The 17,482-nt window shown below is 35.7% G+C and overlaps 1 protein-coding gene across 2 annotated transcripts in view; it reads left to right on the top strand.

Moving 5' to 3' along the window:
• Vwc2l (von Willebrand factor C domain containing 2 like) overlaps positions 1 to 17,482 on the top strand; it is a 142,577-nt gene that overhangs the window by 23,094 nt on the left and 102,001 nt on the right. For both annotated transcript variants that reach the window (XM_048344178.1, XM_048344176.1), the window contains one exon: positions 1,601 to 1,730. In XM_048344178.1, coding sequence (XP_048200135.1) covers positions 1,601 to 1,730 — 130 coding nt within the window. The remainder of the gene's footprint in view (positions 1 to 1,600; positions 1,731 to 17,482) is intronic.

Raw genomic sequence — 17,482 nt, 5'->3', positions numbered from 1 at the left:
AGTGTGAGATCTTTGCTGCCCTGAGGTGAGGAAGGCTGTGTGAAAAGACCTCTTTGTACTTGCCAAGGAAAAGAGACACCTCCTGACCAATTTGCATGGGAATCTTGCACATCAAACAATAGGGTTTATAAAATCATCTCACTTTTTTAATTCAAAATTTTCTCCATCAAATATCAAAAGGTATATATTGTAGGAACAAGACTTTTGTTTTTAATTTACAGATATTATTTAGGAGGGAGAAACTTTAGAAAAATTTCATCCCTTGGGAGAGTGGCAGAGATTTCTCTGAAGTGCTTAAATACAACTCACCACAGGGTAAAGAGCCTAATTGCACTTTCAATAAACTTATTGATCACATGAATAAATAACAATTCTTTATCACTGATTCAACAGCTTCAATCTCTTGTTAAGACTAAATTTGCAAACTAATTAAAGCCAACTATCCTCCAAGCACAATGCAAAGATGAAATGAATTTTGAAAATTATTAATTAAGAGGTTTCTACCCCAGAGACCGCCTGAGCTAGGGAGCATCGACCAAACCCAAACTGCCAGGTCCAGGAAGATTAAAGAGCTGATAGGGATTATGGACAGTAGCCATGGAAACAATGAAATAAGACTTCATTAATCCAATTTGCAGGTGAACTGTGGCATCGACTTGAAGGCAGAACTTTCTAGAAACAAATTGATTTAGACATATACACTTTATTATATGTATTAATTCTAGAATTCTGAACCTCAGTTTGAAGTAGAATAGAGCTAGGAGTTATACAGTGGAAAACATCACAGACTGACCACTGCTTTACTATCAGATATAGGCAGTTTCTAGAAAGGAAAAATAAAAATCCCTAACTCACTCTTGATTGGTAAGTATACTATAAAGACAAATCATTGCTGCTTTCTTGACTTTTTTTCCTCTTAATTAATCACTTTTCAATTCCAGTTTTAGAGTCCTTGACTCTTACTTAAATAGTGGCTTTTTAGGTCAATTGATTTTAGTTCACTCATAAAAGCAAGCAGGCAAGATGAAAGGTATTCACTAAATCTTTTAAGAGGCAGTATCTGGATGTTTGGATGCCAAATGCAATCTGCTCTGAAATTCATGTCAAAAAAGTGCCATTTAGAGTCTAGGTTACCTTGAAAAAGCATTCATACAAAGGGTAAGGATGTGCACTTAGCATTTTCTTGTTGCTGGGTAATCTCTCTCTTGGGAAGAAAAACAATGACAAATGGCAAAACCTATTTTATATGGCCCAGCATCCTCTTGTTAACAGAAGTTATAAGCATCCATGCATCTTGAAACCAAGCCATCTGACATGTTAGTAGTGCAAACATTTCTCTGGAAAATAGGAACAGTGAAGTAAGAAAACTTAAACATGGGTGCTCTAGTAATTCTTTCCAGAAACTCAGCTGTGCATGGCAATCCTTGGCTTGGTTGGATATCTGGATTGCTTTCCACTGGAAGAGAAAAATCATATAATGGTAAATGGCATTAAGTCAGTAAAACTAATAGAAATACTGATGTTTTGTCTTCTGACAGCATATGAATGTGCAAGCATTAAGTTATAGGAGAAAAGGGGCTAATTTTAGATTTGTTCCTAGCCCTCTCCATGTGAATGGTGTCGCTGTGAGCCCAGCAATGAAGTTCACTGTGTTGTAGCAGACTGCGCAGTTCCTGAATGTGTCAACCCAGTCTATGAACCAGAACAATGTTGTCCTGTCTGCAAAAATGGTAAGACCACACTGCATTAGCTTTCAAGGAGGGGTTAGTGCAAAATGTAACATACTTCAGCACTGCACACCATGCAGTGTAAGATCCCTCTAAGATCCGCCTGTAGCTTTTCAATGTGAACAGAACTGATTTATTATTTTCTCATCTGAGCCTTAAAGTGAAAATAAGCCAACAATTGGTGAATTGTGCAGTTCTCCATCTAGGGAATTAAAGTTCTTGTAAACTGTGATCCTTATTATTTATTGCTGATTTATGACGCTATTGGAAAGAACCCAGTAGTACCATCTTTTTGTGGTGATTGCATCTCTCCCTCTCTCTCTCTCTCATGGACTTTATGAAGAAAAGAAAAGAAGGAAATGAAGAAAAAGAAAGGAGAGGAGAGGAGAAAAAAGGAAGGAAGGAAGGAAGGAAGGAAGGAAGGAAGGAAGGAAGGAAGGAAGGAAGGAAGGAAGGAAGGAAGGAGAAGGAAAGAAGGAAGGAAGGGTCAATTTATTTAAAACAGGCAGCTGTTAGCTTTCTAAAAATAAACATTGTGGTTTGGTCCCTTCCCCAGGCAACTTATAATTAACCCTTTGACATTTGGATAGGCATGGGTTTTGTTGTTATATAAATCCATTCAGCTAAAATATTAAATAGCTCATCTGACTTCTCTTTTTCTTCTTCTCCAACTGACCTGTCATGCTGACAGTCTTCTTTAGAGGCTGAAAATAGATATCATCCCAAAGTTCTAACCCACCTGATATGTGCAATGATATTAAAGTTAAGACTCCATATTTCTAAAAAAGCTTCTGAAGAAACTGGAAAAGATACAGGAAAGAACAATTGGAAGATTTAATGGTTGAAAAATAGGGCCTATGAGGATAGACTAAAGGAGCTAGCATAATTTGTCCAGGAGAAGAGAAGGCTCAGGGGAGACCTATCTGTCATAAAGTGTATGAATCATTAGTCTAAAGTAGAAGAGGCTTGTTATTTTTCATTTTCTCCAAGGATAAAAAGAAGAAAAACTCAAACATCTAATCAATCTTGAAAAATAGGATTGACAACTCTTTGATTGATGACTCCATTTTTTTTCCTATAAGCAACTATCTAAATAGGTCCTTCAGAGTCTTTTCTTATGGCCCAGGTTAACTTGGTCTCAGCTGTAAAGTAAAGACTACTTTGCTTATTAAAAGCCTATCTGGACACACTCCACATATTTTCCCAACAAGTAAACCATACAGGTAGGATATATCATCTAGAATATCATATGCTATATGAAAGCCCAAAATATACTCAAAACTTAAAATCTATGTCAAATGTTAAATCAGCTGTTACAAAATAGTGACGCTTACTTTTTTGAGTTTTCAAATGCTTTTTTTTATATGCTCATTTTTTATTAAGCATTTTTCTTTATTAAAGTGTGGTAGAGAGGGGTTACAGATTCATATGTAAGGCAGTGAGTACATTTCTTGTTCAACTTGTTACCTCCTCCCTCATTTTCCCCCACCTCCCCTCTCTTCCTTTCCCTCCCCCCGTCCAGAGTTGTGCAGTTAATTTACACCAAATGGTTTTGTGAGTATTGCTTTGGGCATGGTTTGTCTTTTTGACCTTTGTCTCTCCATTTTGATATTCCCTTTCCCTTCCCCTGCATAAACAGTATCCAGAGTATTCGAAGAGATATAGTGGGTAGCAGGGTACTACCACACAAGATTACCTCCTTTTTTGATCACATGTCATGTTAGAAAATTGTTTTCCTAATGAAATTATTTTTGTATAAAATGGGAATTAGTTAACTGGTGAGGAACTCATCAGTAAAGCTGATAAACAGATGTTTGTTCTAGGTCTAGCCTATATTGAGTACATAGGTTATTTTCTTATATTTTTTGTCCATTGAAACAGTATAAGATGACTTCTGTTTTTTCTTGTGATTGCCATACAAACTAAAAAAAAAAAAAAGCACAAAGCAAGTGAATCTGTGTTGAAATAAGTAGGACAGTCTGTTAGATTCTTTTTGCCTTCTGGGCTATCTTGGGATTTGAACTCAGATCTCTGTGTTAGTTAGGCAGGAACAATTACACTGAAGCATGCTCCCAGCTACAGAAAACAAACTCTAAACATAACAATGAGGTGCTGTAATTTTTATTAAATGATACTAGTTGAGTACTTGTGACCCCAAAATATTGCATAATCAATGCCAAAAAGAGCATATACTAAGGACTACTGAAACTCCTTGTGTTTATAGTCATAATATTTTGTTAAGAAAACAAGCTTAGGCTCTGAATTCTTGTTTTCTAAGCCCAGCCCAGAAAACAGTAAAAGATGACCCATATATAGAAGAGCTGGAGGAAAAATAAATATTTATTACCACACAACATAACTAGGACAGTTTATTCAACTTCCAGCATGTTATAGGTCTATTGCATTACATATGAGAAGACGCATTTGCCCATTGTAATGTAAACTCTTGAGTAAAGTATTGCCTACTATTTTCTTAGACTAAAGTAAAACCACACAGATAAAAACCTATCCTGTGGATTCAAGATAGAAGCAATAGATTTTCATTTGTATAATAATCTTATGACATTTTCTACATTTTCTTAAATCTCCCTAAGTGTTGATGATTTGGCAGGCAAATATTTTTCAGTTTGCATAAATGTTGATTGTCTTGGCTGTCAAATACTTTTCTTTTTCATACCAAGATTGATTTTCCTGGCTTCCTGAATTCTAATTTGCCAAGAGCAAGAGGCATTAATGATATAAACTGAAAGTTTAAAGTGATAGCTTCTACCGCATATTCAGCTAACATCAAAACCCTTGCTTTTAGATGAAGATTAAACAAAACAAGAAAACTTAATGGTATATGCATCACTAGCCCAGATAACTATAGTGAGCAATGAAAAAAATAATGATTATCTTTAGAAATAAGCATTTTAATACCATAAAATACAGGGCAATCTGTTCCCAAGACAAACAATGGTGCTCCTTATTATCATTAATGTAATTTATAACAGTCAATTTAAAGGCATATACTTTTGGAACTCTATTTACATGAAAAAGAAGTTTAAATTTTCTAATCTCAACAATTATTGAAAGCAGGATTCCCTTTTCATTAAAGTTAGTTCAGCACCAAGAAAGACTGTCAATTTAATCAAAATAATATTGGAACATTAAAGAAAGATGTTAATGATCAATCAGAGTGTATATAATACACATATTGGAAGGAGAAAGATCAGGATTGATTTTTATTTCAGAGGAATTGTGAAAGAGACATAAGAATTTGTTGTTTAAGAAATTATTATTGAGTATTTACTTCTCTTTTGTCTACCCATCTGTAAGAGTTGGTAATCCAAATGCCTTCCTGAGAAACACATGACATTTCCAGATTGTTTTACTTTTTCCAAGATTGTATTACTTTGACCTTTCAGGACAAAGCTTTTTTATCGGAAATAATGAGCACTCTTTACATTTTTTATAATATAAAAAAAATCATTAGCATAGCCGCTGCTTAAAGAAAGCATTCCAATTTAGAGTTTCATATAAATATTTTGAACATTTGAAAGCTGATTGAATAAACACACACATATATGTAAATAGTTATACTGAGCTAATAGCCTAGACCAAGTGCTAGTTTCTGAAGATTAGTTAACATTAATTTCAACTTCATTTGCTATAACTCATTCCATTTTTCAGTTATTTATATATCCTATTTTTGTCCCAATTTATTACAAATTTATGTTTATTGAATACCAAACACCTGGAATAGAAAAGATGTGGCTATATTGAAATACTTGACCATTGAAACATCCAAATGACTATATTTTAAAATATTTCATTATCCAGTATGCCCGTACATTTTATGCTTTCATGGGCATCTGATGAGTCACCATTCATGGTTATGAAGGGAAAATTATAACATGAAAAAATGAAAGAACTGATTATGTTGGATCATGCCTAGAGATATGGCGGATCAGGATTCCAGGCCAGTCTTGGCAAATGTTTATAAGAAACCATTGGGAGTTATGGCATATAGATCAGAAGTATAAAATAGGCAGATTGTGGCCCCTGCACAAATCAAAGGCAGAGGCAGGGAGGGAGAAGTGTGGAAATAAGAACCCATCTCAAAAATAACCTGTGTAAAGAGAAGTCTGGAGTCATGGCTTAGAAGTAGAGTTCCTGCCTAGGAAGCTAGATACTCTGAGTTGAAACCCCAGTAGAGGAGATTTCATTTCCTTTGTAACTTCACAAACATTGATATAACTGTATTTAGATATCAGATATTTAATTTAGTTTCCTTTGCTTTCTTCCAGTTTAGTGCTGATACAAATAAGTCACAAAGTAGACTACCCAGAATGGCAGTGAGGAAGGAGAAGTGGAAAAAATGGGGCAACAGCCAAGATACAAACAAGACAGATAATTTTTCTGGATTTCTAAATTAGAATTTGCCAAGCATAAGAGGCAAGATTACAGTGATAGGATCTGCCACACTTAATATTAAATTTCATAGGTATATAGCGCCTTTTAAAACTACTTAGGACATGTTTGTTGCGTACTAACAAAATATGTAAAGAGCTCTTTGAAATGAGGAAGAAAAAGGAATTACACAGTATAGGGAATGAGCCCAATATGAATATATATACATACATATATACATATATATAGTCATAGATAAACGCCAAATGTCTAGAAATACAACTGCCAAAAAGAGATAAAAAATGGAAATTAAAACAATGAGATACCAAAGCATTATTGTCAATATTTTGAACATGATGACTCCTGATATTGACAAAAGTAATCATAAAATACTTAAGAAAGAGTTATGATGGACAACTTTTAAGAAACTCCTTTCTACCAAAATTTTTATGCCATTTGACATTAGACATTCTACCTCATATTTTGTTTCACATTCATGTACAAAATTTTCATTGCATTTTAAGAGGAAAAGGTTGTGAGAAAAACCTAATAATCTTTTAATGAAACAATGAAATACATTAAAGCCATTAAAAAGACAGTACTTTTTTACTGCTATGTAAATTAAGCAAAAATTACATGGTAGTCTAGGCATTAGTTTATATTTAATACAGTGATATATTTAAATATTCCACCTTACTTTTTAGAAGTAGTACTCTGGGAACTGAACTCAGAGCTTTATGCTTGGTAGCCAACCACTTGAGCCATACCTCAGTCCTAAAATATGCATCTCAACTGATATAAATTTATTTTAGAAGACACCTGATTTAAAATAGATATTAAATTTTATATGTTATAAGAACTAAGTGGGTACAGAACAGAACAATAATAATGATTCAATAGTTACTTGCTCATAGCAGAAGGGAGATAGTAGAGAGAGAAAACAACAAAATTCTTTACTACAGGAAATATTTAAACAATAGAATTATGTGTAGTGGTTTATGAAGTACAAATCTTCATCAACATAAATATTTCTTAGTGTCATTAATATATAGACTGGAGCATCTTTAAAAATATTTTATAGTATTTTTATATGTTTCATGAGGAAGTTTCAGAAAAGTACACAGTAACATTTTTACTTTTATTCAGGTATCAGAAGAGAAAGTAAAGATGCAAATACTTGAATATTCTATCATAGGAGTCTTTACTGGATGAATCTTTACAACTCTGTTATGCTTTTATAATTTAAAATATTTCCTCCAACATTTAAAAGAAAGATAAATTCAATGTTATATAACTTTTTCAGGAAATAAACAAGAGAGAAGTGTTCATTTTTAATGAAACATGGTACTGGTACAAACCAAAAAACTACACACCAAAAATAAGTTATAAAAACCACTGTGCTTATAATTATGAAGAAATCTTAAACAAGATACAGTTACTAAAGATACAATCTAATATCCTTAAGATGTAGATTTTACAGAGGAATGTAGTTTATATATTTTATAATATATCATCAATGTTCCAAGGCAGCATTCGTTAATGACTTACCTAAATATATCTGCGGAATTGATTATGCCAATCAAATTGATAACACTGAATTAATTGAGTGTTAAAACATTTTAGCTTAATTTTTAATCCCAATAAAATTTTTGTACTAAAGCAAGAAAAAAATTAAGGTTTTTCAGATACTGTGGAAAAGGAATTTAATGATTGGTTAACAATCAGAAACCAGCAGCAGGATTTAAAATTATGCACCAAACCAAGGGAAATTTCCTATGGGTTTGCAAAAAAATGTCAACATTATAAATTTCATGAGTTTAAGTTTTTCCATGACTAAATGATGAGAGATATCATGTTATCATTTCTATACCCCATTAAAGACTGAATATAAATAAGCAATATTAGTGACAAAAACTTTCCAGATAGGTGATTTTTTTTACATCATATGATAAATTTATCACCTCTCCAAAGAACAGAATCATATTTGATATATAAATACTATTGATACTTCTTTCAAAAATAAGATGATGATGCTCACTTTTATTTACCATTTCACATAGACTGACAGAAAAAAAGTCATTCAAATCCTCTTGTAAAATTTAATTTTATTGTCAAGGTGGTGTACAGAGGAGTTACAGTTACATACGTAAAGTAGTGCATACATTTCTTGTGAAACTTGTTACTCCCTCCCTTGAGTCCTCTTATAAGAAGTAAAATGCAAAGGAAAATTTTATTTTATTTATTTTACCCAGAAGAATAGCTAAGTCCTAGAGTTTAATAATTTATTTAAAAAAACCCATAATAACAAAAAATAATAATTCATTTCAAACCCACTGATCCATTGTGTTTTAAGGGTATTGACCATGGGAAAATAGATGAAGTAAACAAAAATGGAAAAAGTTGCCATGTACTACTTCGTTAAATGGCGACTGCTTTGTACAACTATGTAAAGATAAAAATCAAAATTAAAAAAGAAAAAATTAATCTTGAGTGAAACAGACATTCTCATATTTCTCATGGATACATAAAGTGATACAATCCCACGGAGAAAAATTTAAATATTTATATACATACACATGTATGTATATATGTATATATAAATGCATATAATTTTTACTTTGGTGATTCCACATATTTTTGCAGATATGTGAAATGATCAATGAACAGTGTTGTCATTTTCTGTCTTAAACCTGAGCTCGCTAATGAATAATAATCAGAAAAGTTGTAGAAATGGATATAGATTTAAACATTTAGTATTCTATGAGTTAGTATCCAAAAAAGAGCAATTTACTTTCCACAAATACTTAGAAAAACACTTACATTTGCTTTGAATTAAATGAAATCTATTTAATTAGAAATCCATGAATAAAATTAGTACATCCTATTTAGATACAAAAAAAAAAACCCCAAAAACCACTATGCTGGATGCCAGTGGCTCACACCTGTAATCCTAGCTACTCAGGAGGCTGAGATCTGAGGATAGCAGTTTGAAGATAGCCCAAGCAGAAAAGTCCCCATGAGACTTTTATCTCCAACTAACCACTCAAAAACAGGAAGTGGAGCTCTGGCTCAAACTGGTAGAACACTGGCTTTGAGCCAAAGAGCTCAGGGACAGTGTCCAGACCCTGCGTTCCAGCCCTACCAATGAATAAATAAATTTTCTTTTTACATTAAAAGTCAGAAAAATTTTCTAAGGGCTATAAAACATATCATACCAGGTTTCTTTTTTTCTTTTTCAAATTTTTATTATCAAACTGATGTACAGAGAGGTTACAGTTTCATACGTTAGGCATTGGATACATTTCTTGTACTGTTTGTTACCTGTCCCTCATATCCCCCTCCCTCCTCCCCCTTTCCCTCCCCCCCACCAGGTGTTCAGTTGACTTACACCAAACAGTTTTGCAAGTATTGCTTTTGTAGTTGTTTGTCTTTTTTTTTTACCCTGTGTCTCTCAAATTTGGTATTCCCTTTCAATTTCCTACTTCCAATACCAGTAAACACGGTTTCCAATATACTCAGATAAGATTACAGAGATAGTGTAGGTACAACCACAGGAAGGTGACACAAGAACATCATCAATAATAGAAGCTACAGATCATGGGACATTGAAAGTAGTTACAACTGTGATAAAACAATTGTTTCCATAACATGGAGTTCATTTCACTTAGCATCATCTTATGTGTTCATAAGGGTATAGCTATTGGGCCTTGTGATGCTCTGCTATAACTTGCCTAAACCTGTACTAATTATTCCCAATAAGGGAGACCATAGAGTCCATGTTTCTTTGGCTCTGGCTCACTTCACTTAGTATAATTTTTTCCAAGTCCTTCCATTTCCTTACAAATGGGACAATGTCATTCTTTCTGATAGAGGCATAAAACTCCATTGTGTATATGTACCACATTTTCCTGATCCATTCGTCTACTGAGGGGCATCTGGGTTGGTTCCAGATTCTAGCTATGACAAATTGTGCTGCGATGAACATTGTTGTGCTGGTGGCATTACTGTGATTTTGTTTGTGGTCTTTTGGATAGATACCCAAAAGTGGGGCTGCTGGGTCATAGGGGAGTTCTATATTTAGCCTTCTGAGGAATCTCCATACTGCTTGCCAGAGTGGCTGAACCAGTTTACATTCCCACCAACAATGAAGTAGGGTTCCCTTTTGGCCACGTCCCCTCCAACAATTGTTATTGTTAGTTTTCTTGATATATGACATTCTTACTGGGGTGAGATGGAATCTCAATGTTGTTTTGATTTGCATTTCTTTTATGGCCAGTGATGTAGAGCATTTTTCATATGTCTCTTGGCCATTCTCATTTTCTCATCAGAGAAGTCTCTTTGTAAGTCTTTAGCCCACTTGATGAGGGGGCTATTGGTTCTTTGCGGTTTTGTTTTGTAAGAAGGTAATTTTTTTAGTTCTGCATATATTTTAGATATGAGGCCTTTGTCTGTTGAATGTCCGGTGAAGATCTTCTCCCAGTCTGTGGGCTTTCTGTTTATCTTGCGAGCTATGTCCTTTGCCGTGCAGAAGCTTCCTATTTATATTATTTTAATAGATTCAAAATTGTACTTTCTCAACCAAGAAAAAGGTTAATAAATTATTTTTTCCTGAACAATTCCAGACCTTAGAACATTTATCTCTAATTTCCCAAGCCCTTCTTCTGTGTCACTATTTTCTAGTATTTTGAGTTAATCTTGTTTCAGCTCATCCTGAATTTGTTCTTTACATTTCTTTTTTCTTCTTCTTTATTTCCAAAGTGAAGAGAGAGGGGTTACAGTTTCATATGCAAGGCAGTGAGTACATTTCTTATCTAACTTTTTACCTCCTCCCTTATTTTCCCCCCACCTCTCCCCTTCCCTTTTCCCTCCGGCCCCCCCCCCCCCACCCATGAGTGGTACAGTTAGTTGGTTTACACCAAATGGTTTTCTAAGTATTGCTTTTGGAATGCTTTGTCTTTTTATCCTTTGTCTCTCGATTTTGGCATTCCCTTTCCCTTCCCTAGTTCTAATACACGTATATACAGTATCCAGGGTACTAAGATCAGATACAGTGATAGCAGAGGTTCTTCTGACTGAAATTTTATGATTTAAACTAGAAAACCTCCTATCCAAGATGATTTAACTTTTTCTGTTTTATAAACCACTGATTAAATCAATGACATATCACTCCTAGAAATTACACTGTGACTCCTTGTTATAATTTGCAGTCTGTAAATTAATTAACCAACTAATAATTCCTACCACTTGACTTTTCAACTCCTATGAAATTCTTTTTTAAAAGCAGCTGGGAAGCTTCGTTGCCCATTTTATGCACCTATTAGGCAAATTGCTAAAATATTCACTTAAGTATATACATTTACCTTTTTATGAAACTGTTTTTGAAAAATCAGCCTTAATTGGGTGCAAGTCTTTCACCTTAACTTCATATTTCCTTACTTGCACTCAGGTGGACAATTAGTCACAAACATAAAACAGTGATAAAAACAAATACACTGCAGATGAACTATTCCTGGGATCCTCAGAGCATATATCCATTATATATCCACAGCTACAGGGGCCCCAGAACCATTCATGATGAAAGCATGCAACCATGAAAGTCAAGTTCAAAGTCCGTATTTCATTGACACTATGACTGAAAGTCAGAATGATCATATTCTTATGAAGCAGATGTCAAAACAGAGTATTAATCAGTAGCTATTTTAATGAGCCACACACACTAATTTTGGCTTCTTTCATAAAGCATCCTCTAGAATATGAAAGGGATTATTTGTATTTATCTTCTCACCAACCAACAGGATTCCCTTTAAATTCATCAGTGAACTAGACTTCAAAAGCATTATGTTCCAGTTGTTGACCCAATTAAAATTATACCACATTTTAGTTTTCTGTGAACCACATCCCCTTCTATAATTGTCTGGGCTACCTGGAAAAGTAGAATAGAAAACCAATACATGCAATTAAAAAATAAAATAGAATTTTTCCCAGTGTGTTTACTTATAAGCGCTTGGAACATTGAGTCCATTTCTCCCACAAAGCCCACATGTTTCTCGTGAGAATGGACACATGGTAAAGTTTCCTCTCTCCTTCAGGCTCCATAGAGTGCTATAACGTACTACACGGGGGAGGGAGGGAGGAAGCGTAGTGAACACATAACACACCAAACACCTCTCCTTCTGAACATCCACATAAGCTTGAAGAAAACCTGACTTCCGCAGAGTAGCTCGATGTACTGTTGACCGTATCCCCCTGAACTAATCTATCTTATGTTGGAGCTTCTTTTCAATTATTTTTATGGACTATTACTGTCTTCTAAAGACTGAGTACTCATAAATCACCTCCCTGAACCGTGTATGCTAGAGAACGTGCCGCTGAGAGATCACCAATCAGCGTCGTTGGGAATTGGATATACTTTCAGAGGTCATTAGATGGGGTAGGGGAGAAGGAGGAAGACAAAGCATTGGATCTTGCCAAGATTCATGGGCACAGACATAATCTCACCTCTCTAGAGAGGCTTGAGCCATGGAATGTCTCTGAGAGACTCTGAAGAGAGAATTGCAAGGGCCTTCCTCTGTCTCTGCCTTGAGAGCTTCTCCTCTGTAATCACCCTCCACCGCCAAACACATCGGGGCATTCATCACTCTCTCACCAAGGGCTCACTCTCCTGCTAAGGGCACATAATCTCACTTCATCCAGAACCCTTACCTAAAGTAGATACGCTAGCAAGTTTTACTACTTGCCTTGCTCAGCGGGAGCATTGTGAGCTTTGCTGTGGATAGCGTTCCAAAACAAACTGTACCCAACATACCATTCTCCTCAGCACTGAATGGAAATGGATTGACGTACGAAACACACACACACACACGCACACACACACACACACACACACACACACACACTATACATTAGTTTAAGGTCCTTCCTGGGAGGGCTCCATGCAGATGCCCCTCCTAAGTCCACCCACTACCTGAGTTACTTAGGTAATGGCACACCTGGAGGCCATTACTTCCCCCTTCTCAGTTCACATCCGATCCACCTGGAGACGCCTCCCCACCCCTGCCCTAAATAAGGCATGCCCCAGCAATGGTTCATCCCTTCTCTCCTGCCATACTTCATCTGGCCACAGGCCAGCATTTCAGGAATAAACTTTTCTGCTTGAAGACATTGAGGTGTTTTCCCTCATAGGTTACCTACTTTAATAGACCTTATATAAAATAAAGACATGTGGGAAAGCTATGTTGTAACCCTTTATTTTATCTGAACATCTTCAAAAGCATTCAGGATTGATGACCCTAGGCAGTCCTATGAAAGAAAAAAGTATAACCCTTCCCCTCCATCATCCAGTGGAGCTGCAAACTTTTGGAGCAAGAATCTTTAATGGACACTTCCTTCAAGCATAGAGTCCAAGATTATGTTTCTTACCGATAAGACTAAATATTCTGAGGCCTCTATGTTGACATGTCATTGTGAATGGTTCCCAAAATGGTGCATGATTCTGCGAGGATTCTACTTTTCTTCCCCAGTAGTCACTATCTTGCACAGAGCATCTGACTTGAGTCTCTTAGGACTTATTTCACCTTTCCCCCCTGCTTTCATCAGACCCACTCAGAACCACTGGGGTGCCTGACTCCAATTCTCAGGTCATGGTCTGAAATATGGGTAAACAGCCCAAATTCCTACTTTCTATTCCCTTTCTCCACCTTAGACTGACTATCCATCATACCTACTGCTACATAAACAAGAGTCCATGTTGCTTTCTTATCTGCTTGTCTTGTCTCCTCACTCAGATGTTTCTGTGAGGACATGGATTTACTGGTCAAGTCCCACTAACTATCAAAACATTGTGGGCACAGACATATGTTTTTGAAGAAAGGAATGAATGCACAAAACTGCACAGAAGAGCTGTGAATTCAAAAGAAATCTGATTTCCTGAGTTTATTATTTTAAATTTTGAAATCTCTCTGCCTTAAATTTTTGTACAGAATTTTCATTTGGAAAGATCTGGGATTCCTGAGGTGGTAGGAAGGAAACTGAGTCGCACATTTCTCTCATGCTAAGTTTGATTTAGTATATCCCTAAGCTAACTGATGAGAGGCCTAGCGAGGAGATATAAAAGAAATGGGTTGCTACCAGGGGAAAATGAGCCTATATTTAATTTTACTGCCTCATTTCTCATATGACTACCAAGGGCTTCTGTTTGTTAAGAACAGAATCCATGTGTATATCACTTTAGTGCAAAATTAATGCTACACTTTAGCCAGAGTTATTCTTAATGATATATCTAATCTAATTATAAAGATTAAATATGTTAATGTCTGCAATGCCCTAGAACATATAAGGGCTTAATAAATGAGAACTGGTGATACTCTTAGTTGTTAGATTAATTATCATCATTAGACTAAGCATTGAGAAAACATCTGGAAAGAGAGCTATTTCTCTCAGCATGGGTTATCAGCAGACATCCTTGCCCTTGCCCATCACCCAGCATTCCCTGCTCCCTGACTCACCCTATAGGCCACTGGCTCAGGTGTGCTCTCTTCTCTGGGTCAGTGCCTTCCTACCATCTCTCTGCCATCCAGGTTGTGCAATACTTTATGTGCAAATTAATTGGGCCTATGTTTTTTGTTTAGTCACTGGTAATCTTAAGAAGGCTCTGCATTGGGGAAATATATGTAACTTAACTCCTCTCCTTAACATAAAATTTCCCAATACTTTCCCTCACACTTTCAGTTGCATTAATTATAAAAATTTCAGAAGAGGTTGTAAGTACAAGAGTATTTTTATATGTGTTTGCATGTGCACATATGTGCATGTGTGCAGTGTGCATACATTGCAGTAGATCAGAAGGGGAAACATCTTGATGGGTTTAATGGCTTTGCAGTGCATCTGAGAAGATTTTGCATAGAGGGATGATGACTTTATAAAGGAGATTTCTGAAAATAGTTGTACAAGGAGTTTATACTTTATCCTGCCCACTTATATACATACAGCATGTCTTGATCAGAGTAACCTCTTACATCATGCTGTCTTCTTCCCACATCCACTATTAACTCACTAATCACATCAAGTTTCCTGGTTTACTACTCACATATATAGATTGGTGCTATGACTATGTTTGTTCATCATTCTTTCTCCCATTCCTATATCCTCTCTTATTAGCCAGCAATGAGGATTAACCAGATATGTGATTTGAGAGTCTTTGGTAAAAAATCACTTTAACTTAATGTGAAGGCAAAAAGAGATTTCAGAAAATGTTCCTGGATATCATCAGAGATTATAAACTGATTGTAGGAGAGGATGCAACTGAAAAGTAAATCAGAATGGTGGTGTCAAAGGAGGATACAAGAGAGCTGTTAACTAATAGTACTTCTACCATGTGGTGGTTGGAAAACATTCCAAGAGTTGTGGCTATGACAGAAAACCCTCACAGCACCTCTGATATTTAAATGTAGCTCTGAGGGGCTTCAGATCAGTCTATCAGTAATGTTAAATGCCTCTTGAAACATACTATGTGTGGATGCCCCTCAACTGGGAAAAAAGATCTAGGAAGTTGCTGTGCGCATAGTCATTTTGCTAATATGTGCTTTATCAGTATAAGATGACAGCACAGAGAAGCCATAAATGCTTGTGCTTGTCAGGATAGACAACCAATTGACCCTGAGTCCTCTATTCCTTTCACCCATCACTTTTATGTGTTTTGCAGAAAGGTCCATAAAGCAACACAGCTGCCTTCTGGAAGGCTAAGCTCGGTTAGTTTCCATCATCCTTAAATGACAAAATGGTCTGCAGTGTTGTGTCCAGATCTGGAAAGCCTCCTTGCTCCAACTTTCTGTCAGCATTTAAAATAGGGGCAGAATGGAGGGCACAAGGACTGATGCTTTGTAATTAAGGTAGGGGTTCTTGATAGCAACCTTTTCTTTGTCCTCCTTGCCTGGTTTAGTTTGAAGATTTCTCTGAGGATAGAGAAGGTGACAATAAAAAGAGTAGCTGGGAGGAAACAGCTGTGAAGAGGGAGGCCTGGAAGCCTCAATGCAGAATTCCTTCATATAAATGGAGAAAAGTTTGATTTTGCTTACTCAGTAAACACAACAGTTAGGTCTCTGAGCTGAATCAAGTAACCAGACCATCAGCCAAAGTTGTATTTTAATCATCTGAATCACCTTTACTGAGATACAGTAGGTAAATAAATAATTGCTCATTTTTTAAAGTGTCCATCTCCATGCTTTGACATATATCTTTTAAACCATTACCCCAACCAAGGCGGTACCTGTCACTCACCAAAGTTCCCTCAAGCCCTGGTGTCATCTTTGCCTCAAACCTCCCTCTACCCAGTCACAACCCAGCCAACCTTTATTCTGCTTGCAGTTCTCACCCCTCATTGGCCAATTCCTAGGACTTGCAATAATGGAATCATTCAATGGGTTTGGCTTCTTTCACTCAAGGAAATTACATTAAGACATGTTTATATTACCACACATGCCATTCTTTTTCATTTATTTTACTTTTGAATTAGCATGTGTGTAGCGATTTCATTGTGATATGTGGATAGTTGTACCAAGGAGTTAAATGATAACAAAGCAGTTTAATAATACAAAGCATCTTGATCAGTGTCAGCCCTTTTAACATTTTCATCACATTTCAACATACCCCTTACCTTAATTTTCTTAATTTACTAGTACATACAATGAATTCTTGACTGCATTATCACCCCCTTCTCTTCATTTGTCTACCTCTCCCCTTTTGGCCCAAACCCTTCTCTTGCAAGTACTCATTTCCTTGCATTTATTTTGTTGGGCTTTGACTTTACCTTTCTAAGGAATTACATTGAGTTCTCTCTTGAGTCTACCATATTTTGGTTAATACATTTGTACCCACTTGTATATCACCCAACCTGTTTACTTATAGCTCTTGGATTTATAGGAAAATTCTAGTTACCACAAAGAAGGGAAAACATGTAACTTTTGTTTCTCTGTGTGTCTGACTTACTTCACTTAATATAACTTTTTTCCAAGTTGTCTAGTGGATGAGTACAATTCCATTGTGTACATATAGCACATTTTCTTGATCCATTTTTCCATTGAAGGGTATCAGGGTTGATTCTGTATCTTGGGTATGGTGAACAGTGTTGCAATGAATACGGTTGTGCTGGTGGCTTTATTGTAACCTTGCCTGTGATTTTCATAAAACATGAAAATCATCAGGTTCTTCATTTTTCTGGAGAAGACATGATTTCAATTTTTATTTACGATTGAATGATACTTACTGTGTACATGTACTACATTTTCTTTATTCATCCACATTTTCTTTATCTATTCATTTATTCAATTATTATATTTTCTTTATTCATTCATTGATAAGCACCTAGG

This window comes from Perognathus longimembris, chromosome 4, assembly GCF_023159225.1.
Source record: "Perognathus longimembris pacificus isolate PPM17 chromosome 4, ASM2315922v1, whole genome shotgun sequence".
Lineage (NCBI taxonomy): Eukaryota > Metazoa > Chordata > Mammalia > Rodentia > Heteromyidae > Perognathus > Perognathus longimembris.
The sequence above is the reverse complement of the archived record's forward strand: the minus strand, read 5'-3'. Positions and strand labels throughout refer to the sequence as shown.